The 20951-nt window shown below is 32.4% G+C and overlaps 2 protein-coding genes across 2 annotated transcripts; one reads left to right on the top strand and one right to left on the bottom strand.

Moving 5' to 3' along the window:
* Positions 1–1215: 1215 nt before the first annotated feature.
* Positions 1216–3286, bottom strand: LOC122597376 (transcription factor bHLH75-like). Its single transcript, XM_043769976.1, has 6 exons — positions 2942–3286; positions 2717–2836; positions 2434–2499; positions 2243–2311; positions 2043–2126; positions 1216–1329 (listed from the first exon to the last, which is right to left on the bottom strand). The coding sequence occupies exons 1-6, from the start codon at positions 3284–3286 to the stop codon at positions 1216–1218; spliced, it is 798 nt and encodes a 265-aa protein (XP_043625911.1).
* Positions 3287–13424: 10138 nt separating this feature from the next.
* LOC122597377 (MYB-like transcription factor EOBII) lies at positions 13425–15025 on the top strand. The gene is made up of 3 exons (XM_043769977.1): positions 13425–13545; positions 13673–13802; positions 14091–15025. Exons 1-3 carry the CDS (start codon positions 13425–13427, stop codon positions 14698–14700), a joined length of 861 nt encoding a protein of 286 aa, XP_043625912.1. The 3' UTR covers positions 14701–15025.
* The last annotated feature ends 5926 nt before the right edge of the window (positions 15026–20951 follow it).

Below are 20951 nucleotides of genomic sequence, written 5' to 3' on the forward strand. Positions count from 1 at the left end.
GTATTGGTACGCAATAAAACTTCAAGAGGAATAGTGAGAAAAAGTAATAGTATTATATTTTTACTTTGGCAAGTAGATATCTTTACATGTCCTAAAGGAGCGAAATACTATATAATTTTGCGTTTTCAACATCTTATTGTGTACGAAATGTTAGGCAGTGGGTGGGTTTTGATGTTAAACAAGAGTCATCTTTTTTGGGTATCGGGTTCATGTTGATGTGTTAATGTTAACCTTCTTTGCTAGCATTCGACTCCTTATGAAGTTACGATCGACTAAATATATAAGTGGTTGTATTGTATCATATCTTGTCAATTTTTGGAATTCAGGCCTACCCAGGCCTTTTCTAAAGCCCAATTCAATGAAGGTATTCTATTTGAGTTGCTGTGCTCCTGAACGGGCTGAACCCTTTTAAAGCCCAATTTTCCATTTAAAAACTATGACACTTAACTTACAGCCCAAATTTTGGAACTCAACATAACATCTACGAGAGCTGACTACGAGTATGAAGTTTTTAAAAAAATGAAACTATTTTTCAAATGACAGAGAGTAATGACAATACCAAATATTCTTTGTGCTACCCGTTGGTGTTTTTTATAACCTGAACAATCATTGACTCAGGGTTTACTTATAAATTTCTTTAATCAAAAATCAAATAAATATAAATAGTAAATATATATATCAATAACATTGGTGGAAAAATAGTACGTGATCATTTGTTTCCCTTAACCGTATGGTGAGTATATTTTTTTTTTTGGAATGATAAATCCCCTTAAACTAATAGGATAAAAAACTTCTTAATTATTAGGTGAATACATGTGGGGGAAAAAAATTAAGAAATAAAATTAGTTAAATTCACATGTCACATTATTATAATTTTAAGAAAATTTTTAAAATAATATTAACAGGAATTTATCATTTTCTTCGTCTACCCCAAATAATTGAAGGCAAATAACAGAAGATATAATTAAGTACATCATATTCAAGAAAATAGCATACAATTTGCGTTTTAATTACATATATATCGATCGATCTCAACCTACATATTAATATATCGTTCATACATACGTACCTCCAAACAAATCATGCTATTCAAGTATATTAACATACAACCATTGTTTAAATACTTTTATTTTAGATCAGTACTGAAATAAAGGATATATAACACACATTTGATGCGTAAATTTATATATAGAGAGATATAGATAATAAATTGGATCATGGAAAAGAAGGAGACCATGTTGATTGAAAGCGAGGAAGGTCTCCTCCATACCCTTGTTGTCCAACAACCGTCCTCTCCATGATCACTTGTGCTTCATGTCCATTTGTTCCCTGCGCGCAACCATCATATCATATATAGAGTATTTTTCATCATATATATCCCCTCGCATTTAATGAAATTCACCTTTCTTGTTTCATACACTAGCAATACTTTATTTTTTTTACTTTCTAAGTTATATTTCCTTTATTTTTTACTTTCTTCATTTTAATTTCTTAAGTCGATCTACAAGCACACAATATTTTTTTGGTATTTAAGTTGGTTTACTTCTTGTTTGCTATAATTGAGAATTGATGTACTATATATATATTGATTGTATGTTAATTTCTATTTTATGAAAACTATATGCACGGGCCGGGAATGAGCAGTGTCGTCCAATAACTTATTCATTCAAATTAATATTTTTGCTAGCTTGTACATTTATACTTTTGCTTAATTATATGTACGTCAAGTACTGAATATGTGATTCTGGTATATAAGTTCATATATATCATAAGATATCAGATCAGTTGATAGAACACATTAACAAGAAGTATATTCGGACAACTTAACATCTTCATTCAATTAGACCGCCTAGCTTTTTTACATTTTTTTTTTAGTTCCACAAACAAGCTAGAAATTAAGGCGATTCTTGGAAATAGTATATATTTTACTGAAAAACTAGTGTGTTTATATCGATCTATATGATCAAGTGAAATAAGATGATTAGAGAATTCATATATCGGATCACCGAGTAGAATAGTAAGTAGTTATAGATGTACGTTACCTTATTAACATTTTCCATAGCATCCATTTCTGGCGAGTTGAAGTCATGAAACATGCTTGCTGCTGAAAGCTTCATTGACAGAAACTGACAACCAAACAAGCAAAATTAATTAGATATTCAAAATCACTTTTCTTATATTAGTCTTGAATTAAACTACCTTGAAACTAGTTATTCATCAGAACATATATATATATATATACCTCGATTTGATTATGTAATGATCGAATATAGTTGATTGTTACATCCAACATCACTGACATGCCCATCGTCTAAAAAAATTACAAAAAATTAGACAAAATCTGATAAATTGTCCATGGATCGACGTAGCTAGATTATTTTCAAAAGGAATTGAAGGCGAATTGAATTGATCAGGAAATGAACATGCATGAACCTTATAGCATCCGGGAACCATATCTTGTAAGTGTCTTAGCTTGTCATTTATCTTCTCTCTTCTCATCTGCTCCCAAAGCAAAATATAAAAAAATAAAATGGCCGGATTCTAGATATCAAATTAATTAATTACCCCAAACAATTTGTGTATTATTGTTGGGGGTAAAGATTCAAGTATGCTTTGTTTACTTATAAAATGCATGTGAAATTAAAGCATACTAAAAATTAATTTGCCTTTCTATATATATATATATTGATCAGTAATGAAAGATAGAAAAACAAACCCTTTCAGCCAAACTATGACTATCAGTTGCTTCACCTCTCTTTGCTCTCACATGAACAACTTCTCTCGGTTTCTCCTCCACGGCGTCGTTGTTTTTCTTCCTCTTTTTACTTCCACACCCCTACACATACCAAGTTAATCATTATCAAGACGAATAAAGAATTGATCCCACGAAATGATTGGAATGAATAATGGAAAAAAAAGGGGGGTATCTGTATTTATTTACCTTCTTTTCTCCCACATATCCATGAGGAGATACATTAGGATTCACATTCATGATGCTTTCGACCCTTGTAACCATACCGTCTCGATTTAAGCCAAAAGTAGTGTCCCCGGTTGTAGGGAACTGGTTAATAGCATCATAGACAGAACCAGATTGGGGATCAGTAATGAAATTGAAACTCGGAATTGCATCAGCTTCATCTTGCACGGGCATAAACGCAAGAGGATGAGGCCTTTGATGATGATAAGTGAAATTGTCACCAGACATCGGCATAAACCCATGAAGATTAACTTCAGATGAGTTGAGATTTTCAAGTTCGGAGTTCATAATGTTGTTTTGTAGATCCATAGTAGTTGAGTCGATTTGTAAGGGTACGTATAAACTCATCAAACATTAGAGACTTCAATTTGTTTAAAAATGAGGGCAAAAAGACATGCCAAATTGTACTTGTATAATAGGACACATAGAAAAAGAGATGAAGATAGATGCATGGCTTGGTACATAAAGTTGTTAATTGGTTGGCCTTGATACAATAATTAGGTTTTCCTACTTTAAGTTCCAAATTTCAAATCAAACTTACTAGGGTTTCTAATTATAGAAAGTTTTGCCTTTTCCATTTTACTATATGGAGGTAAAAGTGATGTGGGTCTTCTTTCAAAATGATAGATTTAGTGAATTGGACCACAATATGGCTTTTGATCAAGTATGGGGAATTTTGAGGATGCATTACAATTGGTAGAGTTTTTTGGGGCTAAATTTCTTGGAAAGGGAATGGGGGCCTAACTAGTCTTACCCATAACTATCAAGCTTTCTTCATATTAGGATCAATTTTGTATCAACAACATACTAATAGTTCGGATGCATCTTTGGTAAGATGTAAACAAGAAGTTATTTCAATCTTCTTGCATGGTTTTTTGTCTTCCTGTATTAAATGTTTGTATGTCAAAAAATATGCAATTCATAATGGGAACAATGCTATAAAGTCAAAATGTTATTATAGAATGACTAGAAGATGATGATAAGGAATCATAATTCAAGCTAGGAAGGATATATAATGTATGCCATCTAGCTAATAATTTAAAAGGCTACAATTAAGTACTATTGGAGTTCTGATTAGTAAATATATCTCATTGGTTAATTTGTAACTTGATAAACAAATAGTTAACTTTTTTTTTTTACTGATTAATACTCTTATTATAAATTAAAGAGATTTCAGATTTTACATGTGTTGGATAAAATTGATCGATTGGTTATGCTTTCTCTTTAATGACTAAAAATTTACAGCCTGTATAAACTTGTGTAACAACAATAAGACATGACACATGCTAATTAATATGTTGTGGATCACAATCAATATAATATCTGGAAGTAAGTATATATATTTCATAAAAAATCTGATTACTTGCTTACCGGTTTTGAAGATGATCCATATTTGGCAAATTAAGCTTGTATATTAGTCTTTGGTTACCAGAAATTTGGAGTAAAAAGTCTACCATACTTTTTATTATAAGTCCGCTGATTTACCAAACTTAAACCAATTAAATAACCAATGATACAATGCAATCTTACATGGCCGGCCATGCTACGTACGTACTTTATTAGAGGAGTTAATACATACGAAGTAATTTCTTTATAAAATCACAAAACTAGCTAGCTCGATGAGTTAACTATGCAGGCGCACGAGTTCTTTTATGAGATTATAACCAATGGATCTAACTAACTATATCCAGATGTATATGTTATGCATTGTTGCGAAACATTGAGTCCCGAGAACTCTTCAAGTATTTGCTACAATGTAGGGTGTCGAATAGAGCCGAATCAACCAATTACTCCAAGTACTCCTCGCTTTGGCAGCCTTGACACCCCCTCCCCCCAGCCAGTACTCCCTTCATAGACCTGGGTACTCCCAATTTTATAATCTATCGACCTAGGGGAGCCTAGTTAGCAACTTCCACAACCTTGATGTTATGTAATTCGTAAATTGTCTATGTAATGTAGTTAACTTTCAATTCCCAGTAATTGGATATATATATCCGAACAATTAAAAACTTATACGTGACAAATTATATGGTTGGATAAGACAATGATGTGTCAACTTACGTGATATAAAATGAGATTATATATGTGCCAACCAAATCCGGCATTAATGTAGATTTTGGGCAAAAATTTAATTTTAACCGAGACTACCTAAAAGTTGGGTCAAAGAAGACTAAATTAGTAGTTTGATAGATCTCTATCTATACGACTATACAAATTATGATAATGACAAACGAATTAATAGCAAGTTATTGAGTTAATGGTTCTACAGATTTAATCGAATAATATAAATAGGAAAAGACAAGAGGATAGTTGAGCTTTAGATATATTGCAATACAAATAAAGAGGGGACAACTTACACTTTTCTAACTATAGAAGTTCACATTTGGGGCAATTTAGAGGCTTTAGCCTTTTTTTCTTCTATTCAATTATTATTTGATAGATAGATATAGTAGATGCACAAGGGTATATCAGAATTCAAAAGAGTCGTATTTTGTACTTGGTCAGAAAGCATGACAATTTTACCTCTTTTCTCTCTCTCTATGGAATTGATTAAAAGTTGTGGTGGGTTGGGTTGCCATCACCCTTTAGTCTTTGTTGTTATTTTTTTCGGATTTTTTTTAGGAACGTGTTGTTATTTGGGTTTTAGGAGTTGGAGATAAGTTCATGATAGAACTAGCTGCTTCAAGGATTATATTTATTTTAACTGACATGATGATGATGAATGAACGAAAACATGGCCACAAATAAGCCAGGTATCCGTGCATTACGACGGCTAAACGATGATGACAATATAAAACATGCCGGGGGTTGACGACGATGATTATGAAGTTCAATACCTCATCTATTACATTCCTTTACCATGTCATACTCAAATTCATAATGAGGCAAGCATTCATTTCCCAAATTCATGTTAATACACCTCACTCATGAATATGGTGAAGTCTAACATGATATAATATATATAAGCAACTGCGTAAGTGCGTATATAAAAATACTTAACCGTGATATCAACATTACTATGGGCATAGCCATAGAGGATCACACTTTACAAGGCTATTAATACATCCCAAACAACATAAACAAAAGCATATATAAATACTAGTGTCAAAATCCTTATCACAAATCTTATAAAAAAGACATTAAAACATTTATTCTAAATCTTTTTCTTCATTTCTGGATCTTTATTCTTTCACAATTCTTGAATTCCTTAAACTTCTTATGTGCAGCCCAGAACTTTTAGCCCAAGAAGCTAAGTCATCAGTCATCTATACATAATCTCTTTAATTCACAAATGACCTTGTTTATTCTTCACAGCCCAACATCAAATAAAGAGCCCAATCTTTTTAGCCCATAGCACCAAACAAACCAAAATCGTTTCCCAGTGGCTTCAAAATACAAACCAAACCTCATAATTTTTTCCCTATAAATAAAAACCAAAAATCATCAAAATTATTAATTTCAAGTATTATCCTTTTCCACCTCATCTGACAGTAATCTCTAATATTCAAAAAACGATTCCAAGCCCAAAAAATAATAACTATCCACACTCTGCAATTTATACATTCCTTCTTTTTGTCAACAAATAGACTGTATGTCTGTTTCTCAACAATATCTATTATGGAGATTTTAAGCCCACCTCAGTAATGCACCCAGGCCTTCCTCCTTTGCCTGCACTGATTGAAAACCTCACAATCTATGTGATATAATATACGAGTAATACGTTTGGTCCAAACAGGCAACTACACTAGAAAGTTTGATAACATGCCAAATTAAAGATCCAATAAACTAAAAAGAGCAAATCCAGGTGAAATTCATATAGGCAGCAATTATAACCTGCTTATTCACAAATGGGTCAAGTTGAGTTATGTTTCATACTAACAGGTCAAATGAGTTAAGCCAAGAGATTTAACTTAAAATTATCAACCAATCAGGTTAGGAACCATCCATGTGTATTCAAATGCATCTGAAATCGCTTTACCTATAAAATATTATTCTTGTTGTAATAATCATACTTCTCGAATCATAGTTAAGACACTAAATATTTATAGAGTATGAAAAAAAAAAAAAAAACAGTGTTTGTGGATAGACTAAACCTCTTTTGACCCATTACTTAACCCACATTAAACCTTGGAGTAAAAAATGCATGTATAACACCTGCTTCAATTCGATCATAATTCTGTTATTGGTAACACTTAAAGTTAAAATGGTCAAAACACCACCAGCCTCTATAACCTTTTTATCTTGAATTCTTCATCATTCAAGAACTGAATAAGCAAAGGTAGGAGATATATGGACTCAAAGAGTCTCATCAACGGACAGATTTGACGACACACATAGACTTTGATCCTTTACCTAACCGATGTCAAGCTAAGTTTAACCAACTCATATAAACGTCAAGTTAAGATAACTATGTTGAAAAAAGGTGACATATTCGACTCAATTACTTGTACACGGGTCGATGCACATCATATCTTATCTCTGATGGGTGGTCAGATGGGTCAAACATCACCCACAAATCCACAATGTATCTTTTAACTGATAAAACATCCCAAATCATTATTTATAATAACTGTGATTCTTATTGAAATGTACTCGTTTTGTAATCATGTTTGACACGCAAATTATTTATAGGAAGTTTTTACCATAACCTATCAATTAAATTGTGGAGCACCTTTTTTTTTTAATTTGACCATAACCCATCCAATTTGCCACTTCTAGTGCCGAAGGAAATCTATTAAGTGGGTTATCATTACCAGTCTCCCCAATTTACTAACCGGGAGTACATTCCCCGACTTTTTTCTTTATAATTATTATTATGTGTTAGCACGTTACCCGCGCAATGCAGCGGTTTTCATGGCGGCGACGATGTGGTTATGGGGGACGGTTGTTGGCGGTAGTGGTGTCATCGAGTGATGTTAGATAATTGATGTAAAAATAATTAATGTAAAGGATTAATGTAGATATTTTAAAAGAAAAATGACTGATAGTGTTACGTACTCATTAAGGGTACTTTAATCATTTCTCCGTATAACTTTCAAGGTGCTACTATTTTTTTGTTATGTAGTATAGATATAGAAAATGTCTTAAATGTTTTAGGCTTTTAGATATTCAAGCTGGGGATACCCATTTCCTTGAACGACTTTTGGTCTAACTACTCACTCACCCACTCTCATTTTAACCATGCCTTTATGGTAAGTGGTAATACGTACACCAAACATATAAACTCAGACACTCTAAATCTGTTTATATACAAATCTCTTTCAGTATCATATACGAGTATTAAACAACACAGCATCTTGCAATGTTCCAGATACATGTGACCAACAAAACAAACACAGTTATAAAAAGGGTAAACTTAAATATATACACAAAAATAAATGGCTATACATGGATGCTCAATATTTTGCAGTATATCCTAACATAAGAATACCTCACATGTAATTGTATATGACATGTGAGTGATAAACTGAAAATCGGTATGTTGTTGTTGTTAACAGAAAGTAAAAATGGTTTGGTGTGTTGGATCTATATACCATTTTATAAAATATATATATATATATAATATAATTTTTACTATTAACGCAACGGTTATTATCGGGTTTTTGATGTTTATAGAAGGGGGAGTGATATTAGTACAACTAAATCGACTTTTTGGTGTTTATAGAAATGGTCTATTTAGTTATCTAATTGGAGAAAACAAACATCCCCACCAACAGAAAAGCATAATTAATTTGAGGTATACATTATACTAGAAATATTTATTTAAGGAAAATTGGATCTATACATAACAAAAAGGTTTTTTTTTTTTTTTTTAATTTCATATTTCACATTTTCTACCCCTATCAAACTGAATCTATAATTTTGTATCTTGATGGTGTTTTCCGGTTGCTCCAACTATAAATTTTGGTAGATCAAGTGAGAGCACAAAATAATCATAGTTTCAATCATACCTTACTCCAAAATGGAGCATTTTCCTAGCCTCTGATTTAAGCCCCCCATGTGAGAACTTACCAATAGAGTCCAGCTATGATAATTATCCATAACCTATCTTTATTAGTTTATATCCCCAATTTATGGGATGTCAATCAAATTTTTGAACAAAATAATTGGTGGTTTCAATTAAGATGGGGGAGTACCTCACCAATCCTCCCTGATTTTTCATCAGGTATTTACCTCTCCGACCCTCCCCTTCCTTCTCCACCTTTTTCTATTTAATTTATTTTCTATATGTTTTTAATCAACTAATAATTGAAACTTTTATTTAATAAATTAAAAATACAACTAAAGAACATAAACTTTTATTAAAACACACAAATAACTAAAACATAAACAACTTAAACATATAAACTAGGGCATCGGTCATCCATGTCTCGTACAAATCTCGCGTTTCTGCGCCAACACCATCTCCAACATCGGCCGGTGAGGTGATCATGTGACCTGATGACGAAATCCATATCATTTTGCCGTTGTTGACTTTGGAGCATACGTGTCATCTCCTCCTCCCGTACTTTCCTAGCCTCCTCCGCCGCCACATAATTATCCATCATTGCCTTTTGAATCTGAAGCTTCTCCTCCCAAGCTCGCTTTTTATCCACATTGTCGCATTTCAACTCGGCGACCATCTTCAATAATTCTTCAGATGTGGTGGAGGCGGATGTAGCCGGCTACTTACCTCTACCTCTACGTCGGGGCGACACGAGTCTAGCAGGCCGTGGTGGTGCATCAACGTCGTTCCTACCTTATTCTTCTTGATCACACTCGTCCTCGTTCAAGCCAATATGGATCGACGCCTCCCCGGATGAACGAACATTGACATTTGACCCATCCATTCTTGCCCTTTTATTCCCCGAATCCTCCATCCCCTCCAAGGTAAGAACTTCCACCCATTTCGGCCCGATTTTCAAAACATTCCACACCTTTACATGTGAAAACCCTACTTCGCATGTACAATGCCATGGCCGCTTTAAACACATCCTCGTCGTTTTGGCCACTCAACATCTTACTCTTCTTAACATTGTAAATACCACAAAAAACCGAAACCTTATGTTTAACACTCTTGCTGTTTGGGCGTTTTCGGTGTATGGGTCCTCGTAAACGTTTAACCAAGCTTTCGCCAAACACGCCTCTTCATCCTTCCCGGCCCCAATTACGACACTCTCTTTTTCCTTTAACCGGGACTTGGGTCTCAAGTATTGCTTCTTCTTCTTCCTCCTCGACCTCCTGTTCTTCTTCTTCTACTTCTTCTTTGACATCTTGGTATTGTTGTGATGAACCACTCGCCGCAAATTGCGAAAAACCCGATGGATTTTCACCCGCATATTGCAAAAACCCATAAGTATCAAAAAACGTGGGGTCCATCTGACTCAATAAATCATCAGCGGGTTGCGGTAAATAAATATTATCTGCGGTGTTTTGTGGCGGAGGAGGGGGTGGCACTGAATCGCGATTGTTTGGGGGTGGTGGGTTTTTGCAACGTTTTGGAAGTTGGGAGAAAACTTGATTTTTCTGTCTTGGATTATCCCTTCCTCGATTCATTTTAGTGCTTTTTGTAGTTGTTTAATTGATTAATTGTAACAAATAAAAGAAAAAAGAAAGAAAGAAAGAAAACAGCAGAACAGAAACAGAAGAAAAGAAAGAAAAAATAAAGAGATAGGGGGAAGTGAACGTTATAGTGGGCCCCATTCGTTATTTATTGATTTATTTATTTATTTATTTATGTTTGTAACGATTGAAATACTAGGCAAGGAAACAAGCACCACAATCTCTAATCTTCTCCTCACCCTACCGGTACCGGTGGGTCGGATTGGTGTACAAGGTACCAGACGGGTAATGGTCCCCTCTCGGGGCACTCCGTTTAGCCTTATAAATCTTTATGAGAAAAATATTATTTTAAAAGAGGACCAAGTTAGAAGGTTATACCAAAAAATAGAATAATGAAAAGGACATCCATCGCAAATAGTTTCCCAATTGTAGAAATGGCCATCAATAATCTATCTCATAGCACACCTTACTTGAATCACGTATAGTCTCATTTCCAATGACCCCTACCATTATTGTTCTCACACTAGTTTTGAAGTAGTTTCCACCATTTAGTGTTTATGAATTATCCCGACCATTGCCATATGTTATCCACATACTTAAACCTTTTCAAAAGTAGTTTGTGTTTGTCACATCAAGATAATGGATCGGATGGTTATGTCTGGGTTGATCAATATTTAGATTCCAACAAAAAATAATTGTGATACAAACAAAATATAGAACAGGTATGGGTTCGATTATTTGAAGTGATAAATTTGTAAAAAAATTTCTTGAATTTTCTACCCAGACCCAATAACTAAACACAAAAAAAGGATTTGGTTTCAAATTTTTTGTTTGATTTTACTTATTGAATATTAAAGTCTAAGATTTTGTTAAACATGGTCCCAATTTTGGATAATTAAAGAGATATGTACGTAATCTGGCGGCAACGGTATGGTTGAGGCAGCGACCGGTAGTGGTAGTAGTAGCGGCGTATAGTGATGTAGGTAATTGATAGTGGTGGTAGTAGCGGCGTATAGTAATGCAGGTAATTGATGTAAAAGAGCAATGTAATTATTTTAAAAGATAACTTGTGGTGATTGGGTATCTTCAAACCCTTTATTAGTCTCGTCTTTGCCAAATGCCAATACCACAACTATTGACTCTTTCCATAGATCCTTTTGAAAAACAAGGGAAAATCAAATAGGAATAAACTATAGGAGATTTGGAGCCTTAAATTCTTGTACTATATACTTCATATTCTTACTTTCATACGTTATTCTCTTTATTCTATTGGGTGTTAAATCTTCTTATTCATAGGTAAATATTGAATACGTGTGACTAGATTTTTAGTCAAACATGGCACTATAAATGGTATAATCTATAATCCTTTGTAAACTTGTCTCATATTTTAAAAAATTCAGCATTTTTTTCAATATCACAAACTACCCATAAACAACCCTAACAAATTATATTTCACGATTATTTATATGTATCCATCTCTTTCTCTCTCTTTCTCTCCTATACACACACCTAAATAGCTTGTATTACTGCTATAATATCTCACGAGACTATAAACCATTTCCGTTGTAACGTGCGGGCGCTCTTCTAGTTGTACTATAATACAAATGAGCACTGAATTTTGTGTGAATCATCTCCCTGAACAAGTCGAAATGATACTCGTATAATTTTCATTTATCTTAAAAGATAATCACATATCTCAATGCAGTAGGACGAGGTATATCTATATTTCATATCATTGTCCATTCACAATATATATCATGCATCTGATCATAAATACATACATAATATATACCAGCTGCCACTTTATAAAGAGAATTCTGGGTTCGAGTCTTGCTAAAAAAAACTTGAGATAATCAGAGGATTATTAATGGTACATGGGATCAGGAGGTTTCAATCAAATTACCTTTTTATATATAAAATAACGTTTTATCTATTTACCTTATACTCGTATTTAAAAATCAAGTTTATTTCTACTCGGACGATGTAGCTAGGTTACTTAATCGAGTTAGTTATATTTGCGTGGTTGTTTCCAATCTTTCTCTACCATCACAAAATGTTATCTAATTGGATATATTCCAACTAGAACGAGACCTCTATGTAGGAGATCCAATGTAGATATATCGGGGCAACCATTTCCAACGACCCAATTGGTAACCACTCAATTAACATGATTTGATTTCTGGTAATGAGAAGAAAAAGTTGGTGATAAACTCAATTAGCTATCCACGACAATTGCTACATTATACTGTTGTTCTGTACAATTATATAATGCATCAATTGATACCGATGATAAAAGCTCATGTGAGTTTATTACCTCCTTAGACTGTGAGGAGTAACCCGCTCCTTCCTCTTTTTTCACTCGGAACGCCCACATCAGTCCCAGGGGGCGTTCCACTCCCTTAAAAAGCATGCCCAGTCTTATTTGTAACGCGTCTGTCCCTTTTGTTTGTTTATGAATTTGACAGTTAATATGCATTAAATTTTGTTTTTTTTCCCCTTAAATAAAAGAAGAAATGGCCTCTAGGGACATTCTCTCAATCCAAGAGAATAGGAAATAATACCCGTCTTAATGTCAACATTTGATAGGTTGAAAGACATTTTAAAGATGTCCTGTTAGTCTTAAACAAAATAACCAAACAGTGAAAAATGATTTGAAATTTTTAATTAACCACACCAGACCAAACCATTTTCACCCCTATACTTTGTATGTATATCAATATATAACTTAAGGGCAAATTAGTGTCTTGTGGGAAATCAGATATTCTTAGTGGTGTACTTTCCTATCTTATTTTTCAACTTCTACAATGAAACTGGCCTCTTGGGGATTCCTTTATAAGTATGTAGGCTGCCACTTACATCATTTAAGTCTCACTTTCTCTCTTTCTTTCTCTTAAGTTCCAATAAGATGGGTGGTCCTTGTAATGATATAAGGAGAGGGCCATGGACTACCGAGGAAGATAAACTTCTCATCCATTATATCACCTTACACGGTGAAGGCCGTTGGAACTTGCTAGCCAAATCTTCAGGTACGTACGTAATAGATGGAATAGCAGATCGAAAATCGTATTCACCTTTTGTCACTCTCGTGTTTAACATCGATTGATCGTGTTTTGTTAATGGTTTTGAGATTATTTATCTATTTTCTTATAACAGGATTGAAAAGAACAGGCAAAAGTTGTAGGCTAAGATGGTTAAATTATTTAAAACCAGATATTAAGCATGGAAATCTTTCCCCACAAGAACAACTCTTGATTCTGGAACTCCATTCCAAGTGGGGTAATAGGTGAGATTACATGAATGATCGTGGATATATACATATTTGCCATATATGAGTAAATTTTTACGTGTGCACCCTGGGTATCAAAACGAGAGACCAAGGGGTTTTCACCCCATATACCTTTTTTTATGAGTAAACGTGTGCGTATGTACGCAATGATATGTCCTCTTAATAATCCTTCTAATATATTTACTTCAAATCATATATAATCCATTAATTATCTATTTAATCTTATTCTTTAGGAGAATTAATCATATTCTTTTAGCTAATTATTCTATATATTGTGTCTTCAAGATGGTCGAAAATTGCAAATCACTTGCCTGGAAGAACAGACAACGAGATCAAGAACTATTGGAGAACAAGGGTACAAAAACAAGCACGCCACCTTAAAATCAATTCAAATAGCAAGAGGTTCGTAGAAATACTTCGACGATTTTGGATGCCTAGATTACTTGAAAAAGTGGAACAAGATTTGTCATTATTGCCAACATCATCATCAACAACAACATCAACCATTGATCAAACTGTGCATCAAAACAACTTAAGCTCTTTACAACATGGCGAACAAATCATGACACAACCACCATGCAAAACTGAAAACTTAAACTCAAGCTCAAGCATTAGTTCATCAAATTCCAAAGCTATGGTATTGCCTAAATATTCAAATGTCCCAATACATCCTCATGCTGACTTTGCTTACTACAACTTATCACTCCAAAGGAATGGCTATTGCTATGTGAATAATAACAATACTTTTGAAGCGGGCCATTTAGACATGCAAGCATTAATGGGACCTACTGACATGTCAGCTACAGAATTTCAGGTGGCGGAAGCAGATTGGATGAAAGATGATGACTTGGCTGGCACATTTTGGAACATGGATGAATTGTGGCATACATCTTAGGAAGTAGCTAGATCGATACGTATGTTCTTTTTTTTTTTTTAACGACAAATATGGAATCAGTGGCATGCGTTTTTCATATACCTAACTCCAATTCCAGAGGAAACCCGTTATGGGAAAACCCATGCCTCCAATCCTGAGAGTATTTTTGCTCACACCAGGATTTGAACCCTAGACTTCTCAATCTCAGGTTCCACCATATACCAATTCATCTATTGATGATTTGTATACTTATGTTCTATTGTTGCGCTGGTCTTGAAATTAAGAACTGCTTTTTCGGGTTCTGTATCCTAAAATCAAGAACAGAGTTCAGACTTCATAGGTACAAGGCTAGCTTATAATTGTAGTAAGTTGTATAATATATATATATATATATATATATACTTGTTTATTAGGAAGATCAAAGAAAAAGGTTAATTTACGACCTCCAAGGTGTATATAGTTCATGTATATATCTTTATATTCTCATAAATGAGGAGTATTAATTAGCTAGATTCAAACATTTCTAAGCATATATTGGATTAGTTATTCCCACAAATATATTAATTGAAATTGAAAGCGGTATTCCCCGTTATATATTATAGCCTAAATAGAATCATGGAATTCTCTCTGAGAACTGCTAAATTAACAACTCTATTAGAAATTCATACTAATCCGCGAGCAATCTACGTTTGTGAGCTCTTATATTTTGCTTCTCCGACATCTTACTGACTTTCTCTCTCATCTTTTTGAAAAAAACCGCTCCACGATGGCAGCTTTTCATTTATTCTTACCACAAACATCTTTTATTCACAACAATAAAAATATTCATCCTTTTTACAAATAATCATATAAATTTCACATCATTAATGATTTTTAGTTTTATTGTTTATAAAAACATATTTAACAATTATTTTTATTTACTTCTAAAATTAACACAATATATTTTGTATACTAGTGTATATTTAATAATATATTAATAAAAAAATTAATAATTAATAATAAAAAAATCACACCGGTAATTAAAAAACACTAAAAACAAGTTACTTTTTCCGTTAAAATTAAAAATAAAAAGATAAAAAAAACCTCAACAACATGGTTTGTAATTTTGACAAACATTAATGGTTTTTTTAGAAGCTGTATATAAGGAATATTTTTTTAGCCATATACAATAATTAAACATAATATATTATGTTGTATAGTTTACAATATATGTATTAATTGTTATAAATAATTGCTAATAAAAAATGTTGTGAAAATATCACTATTGTACATCAGAGTTATAAACCTTATTATATTTTTATACTAGCTTATTACCCCGCGTATTACGCGGGCAATTCAAAGATAAATTTATCTTAATATATTAAAAAATGTTTGTATATGTCATGTTCATGTAATCTGATAGTAAAGAAAATATATGAATAATTATTTACATTTAAAAGTGAAGATATTTTATAATGGAGGAATGAAAATCAATATGTGATTAAGTATGATGTCACAAATTAACCAAATAAAAACAAATAACTAATAAGTAATTATCTAATAATGCCAAGTAGATTATTCTCTAATGATAATGATGTCATCACAATCTTTTTTTATTTATATATGTTAGTTATGTTATGTTATTGTTAACGTTAGTTTTAGTTTAATAATTCAGGATTATGCCGGGTTCAACCCGGGCTTAATAATAGAAGTTTTTTAATGTTAAGTTACGTCGATTTCTAAGAACTATGAGATAGTTCAACCATACCTCATACTCTCGGAATAGTATACCTCATATTTTGAATATTTATAATTAGCTTATTTTCAACCATACCTCATACTCTCGGAATAGTATACCTCATATTTTGAATATTTATAATTAGCTTATTAATCTGGATAATATGCGGATAAATTAAAAATATATTATGATTAAACTATTTAGATGATAAAAATTTATAATACCATGTATAAAATATTAGAGTTTTCAAAAGAAATTAATAACTTATTTTTTATAGAAAAATATATCATAAATAACAAAAATAAAAATGAATAAACTTAAAGAAGGAATGTTCTTATAATATCATAAGTAAATTAAAGAAAAAATCTAAACGTTAAAAAGAACTTTGGGATGACAGTAAGCTATTTTTATAAAATGATGATGTTATAACAATTGTATTTTATTTAATATACCCTAGCTGATTTATAATATTAAGACGATAAAATGGTGATATTATTATTGCAAATTGACATATAGTTGTTTAAAAAAAACATATTAAATAATTATATTTTAATTTACATTTAACTCAAGCATAAAAAGAAATTTTGTAAATCAATTAAAAATTGATTTAAAATTTAAATAGGATGATGTCATAAATCAATAAAATAAAAAAGAAATAATTGATATAAATAAATGTAATAATGACAAGTAAGCATTATTTAAAAGTTAATAATGTTATATAAATCTTGTTTTATTTATATAAGAGATAACCCGAATAAAAATATTTTCCATTGAATTACCTATGTGACTATCTATGGGAGAAATTAAGAGCTGTAGTTTTATTAGTGTAATTTGCTGCTACAATATAATATTGGTCAAACAAAAAAAAAAATAGTTAGATGACTTATAAATCTAGGTATCAGTTCTTTTCTCTAGCTTTGCTTTCAAAAATGAGTTTCATACTTAACGTATGGTTTGACGTGGATTGAAATGAGTGTCGGGGCTATCAGAAGATGAGTTCCTATGATTTGTGCGAGTTATGGACAATTGAGTCCCAACTGTCGGCGTCCATATATCCCGAAATAAGTGAGCGGGGAAAGTGGTCACTTACGTACTATATATGCCCACTTAAATATTTGTGAGCTGGGAAATATATTAACATTTAAAAAATATGTATTAATTCCTTGTAAAATAAATTAGTCCTTCTTGTTAAAAAGTTTTAACCTGTTTAATAAACAAAATAGAAAATGGAAATGATGTGTGCTTGCGCGTTTTATTATGTATATATTTGACGAATTGATGCTTTTAGTTGTAAATATTGCATATAAACTAAAGCACAAATATATTATTCATCGAAATTGGCATCTTATGACATTAATTAATTTACTCCAGCAGCCTCATACTACGAATTGAAGGAAATAAAGCAAAGGATATAACATGTGCATGTTTATGATCGAATATATTAATTTAAGCAAACAATTTTAATTAATTACTCTAAATTTATATTCCTAGTTTATATAGTTAGAAAAATACATGTTTGCGAATTGAAAATAAATCAAACTAAGGAATATCGAAACTAAGTGGAAAGACGGGTCGAATTAAAGAAGATGCATGCATGTACACTATACATATATATATGAAATAAAAATATATATAATAAAGTATATAAAATGTTTTACCCTTTATAAGTTGCAATCTGATCCCTAGACTTCACCATCACCACCTGCCACTCATCACATCAAAATGTGAACGCAAAACGTTCTTTTCACCGCAAAGGATAAGTTACCGGCCTGCTTTAATTACTTATGCTTGTTTATTCTCTCTCCGTACGTACTTGTTATAATCATTTGCACTAAAAAGTAAAACCCCGACTAAAACTTTACATAAATTGGATACTCACTGGCCAAGTTACTGGATATATGATGTACGTGCGTATAAAAATGTGTTACTGATTAAACCGTGGGAGATGTCACAATATATCCCCCGTGATCTCTTCGGCATTTATTTCCCTGGCTCGCGATCACATTCATGATCGGCTCTCTAATGATGCCGTGGTGGCAACTGACGAGTCAATTGGTTTATATTATATTTATATATGTTTTTGAAGTGTAAAAATATATAAATAGTAAGCCTGGATTGACTGGTAGCTGATCAATGGCATATTTAGTGGTGAGAGAGATTTTTCTGATATGACACAATGTGTATTTATGCCGCTAATAAAAATTGGTAGTTGACTAGTGGTTAAGAGGTGTGTTGTACCACTTTGATGATCTTGCCATATGCATTAGGTCTAGCTAGCCGCAAAAAATCACTTATTTTATGAGGTCTTTCATATTTGAAAACTTATACTTATATATCCTACACTAAATATATTCATTATAAAAATACATAATACTCGTCCATTAAGTATAACTTTTTTATCATATATATTAGGGCTATTTTTGAGATGTTAATTGCACGCCACTTTTAAACTTCAAATGTAGGTCTTGGCACTATCAAATTTTACAAATTTACAAAAGCTCCGGTTAAGCCCATTGACCTCTAAATAAACCTTGAAAGAGTAACCCCACAGATGGATTAGATGTTAGTCCATGAAATGTTAACCCAATAAGCTCCGGTTAAGCCCATTGACCTCTAAATAAACCTTGAAAGCTGAACAAAGCCTGGTTATAACCAGGCATTCGCATAGTCGAAATCAAGCAGAGTCCACTAGCCCAGTCAAGGCCCACTTTTAAGTATATCTAGTTATGTTTTTTTTTTTTTTTTTTTTTTTTTGTAAAGTGAGTTTCGATTCAGATGTGTCAGTGGTAATTTTAACCAGATATTATCTGGACCTCCAACCCCCTCATCATGGAAAATTCCTTTGAGATGAGAACCCCAGAACTCGAACTTGAGACCTTGGGTAAACTCACCCCCGGGGCTTACATAGTGGATTTAGAAGATACCCCTGGCCACTAGGATTTAAGCTAGTGGTTAAATATATCTAGTTATCTGCTTATCTGTCACCTTAAACATATTCATTTATTTTATTTTTTTTGGAACGCTCCCAATTCGAAGTTTTTTCCTGGAAGTTTCAACCTTGAACAAGAGTGAGCAGAGATGGCGGTCTCACTGGTTTCCTTCCTTCCCAGTAAAACGCGGCGTGTTCGAATTCTGATCGTTTTTACGCGAGAAAGGGGCGGCAAAAAGATCGGGAGTCTTCCTTGGAGGGCAGCCGTCCGGCAATTGAGGACCGCACATGTACATTTTTGAAGCAGAATTACAGAAGTTTAAATTTTCAAGAATCTTTGACAAAATAGAAATGCACAATCACACAAAGTTAAGATGCCTACAGCCAGAGCTCTAAATTGTTGGTACTGGATCAGTGGAATATCTTATGATATACACTTGAGTCTTGACTTGATACTCTAATTCACTCACTTTCTAGTAAATATTTCTTGTTTTAGCTCAAACTGGATATGCTCACTAAATTTCAAGTCTTAAGTCACAACTTACATCATAATGGCTAAATGCATATATGTTTTTTGATCTATGTCCAATTGAAAGAAGAAGACAAAGACAAATGATTTTTGCTCAACCATGTATATTTATCCTTCAATGATAATTAGTGATGCACGTCCTTCCACTTCAATGCTAAAGTATTGTGGGCGAACTCAATTTCACTCATGTATGTTTCACTTTTGAGTGACATGGTGTTATAGTTATCTTTGACTTAGGTGTGTTAACTTCAACGACAATTAAACAATAATGTTACTTGTACGATCCATACTATTATAAGATATATGAATTATCTTAGATAAACATATGTTTATTATTAGGCAATAACATAGTTTTTTTTTTTTTGTTTACCTATATTTTTATTTTTATTTTTTATCTAACTCATAGACACACAACCCTAACCTTACTTTTTGGTTGCTTTGTCTTTGAAATGCTATGCATAGCTAAATGAAAGTTGGTAGCAATGTCACTCTCAACTTTACCTTTAGGACTCTTTTACCTCAAGTTTGTCTCCAAATGATCCATCTTTTCTTTCTAATATTCAAAGTAAGGTATCCAAGATATATTGTGCATGTCCCCTTTGGATCAAGTTAGTTATGTGACGTGTTCATTATAAGTTTCTTGTATGAACCTCCTCTACACAACGCAAGGAATTAAAACTTAATTAAGTCTTGGTTATGAACATAAAAGTTCTTAGACATATTTAATTATAATATGTCTAACTTTATATCACATTTCTTAGACATATTTTATTCGAAAACCATATATAATCAAAATATGTTGACATGCAATGCAAACATAAAAATTTAACAGAAATATAAGGTTACAAAACCATACAAAAGCTAAAGTTAAAAATGAAAAAATAAAAAGTTAGAAAAAAAAAAAAGATTACAAAAAAGTTAATGATTATAAATGAAAAAACATATTTTCATTTTTTTATAAAACAAACTAGCTAGCGGGAAGTGATAAATCTACATCAAATTTTATCCATCTACAACAAATGTACATATTATACTGCATGGTATACAACTATATAAAGCATGCATCGTTGTAAATGGCTAAAACTTATTGTAAATTT

The sequence above is a fragment of the Erigeron canadensis genome, chromosome 4 (assembly GCF_010389155.1).
Source record: "Erigeron canadensis isolate Cc75 chromosome 4, C_canadensis_v1, whole genome shotgun sequence".
NCBI lineage: Eukaryota > Viridiplantae > Streptophyta > Magnoliopsida > Asterales > Asteraceae > Erigeron > Erigeron canadensis.

What these genes read in the sequence shown, in the direction of transcription:
- LOC122597376 (XM_043769976.1), bottom strand. Translation starts at nt 3,286, where the DNA reads ATGGATCTACAAAACAACATTATGAACTCCGAACTTGAAAATCTCAAC. An exon ending in GTCATAGTTTGGCTGAAAGG is followed by an intron (nt 2,500 to 2,716) that starts GTTTGTTTTTCT and finishes CTTTGGGAGCAG; the next exon opens with ATGAGAAGAGAGAAGATAAA. An exon ending in CATTACATAATCAAATCGAG is followed by an intron (nt 2,127 to 2,242) that starts GTATATATATAT and finishes TTTGGTTGTCAG; the next exon opens with TTTCTGTCAATGAAGCTTTC.
- LOC122597377 (XM_043769977.1), top strand. Translation starts at nt 13,425, where the DNA reads ATGGGTGGTCCTTGTAATGATATAAGGAGAGGGCCATGGACTACCGAG. An exon ending in CTTGCTAGCCAAATCTTCAG is followed by an intron (nt 13,546 to 13,672) that starts GTACGTACGTAA and finishes TTCTTATAACAG; the next exon opens with GATTGAAAAGAACAGGCAAA. An exon ending in CATTCCAAGTGGGGTAATAG is followed by an intron (nt 13,803 to 14,090) that starts GTGAGATTACAT and finishes TGTGTCTTCAAG; the next exon opens with ATGGTCGAAAATTGCAAATC.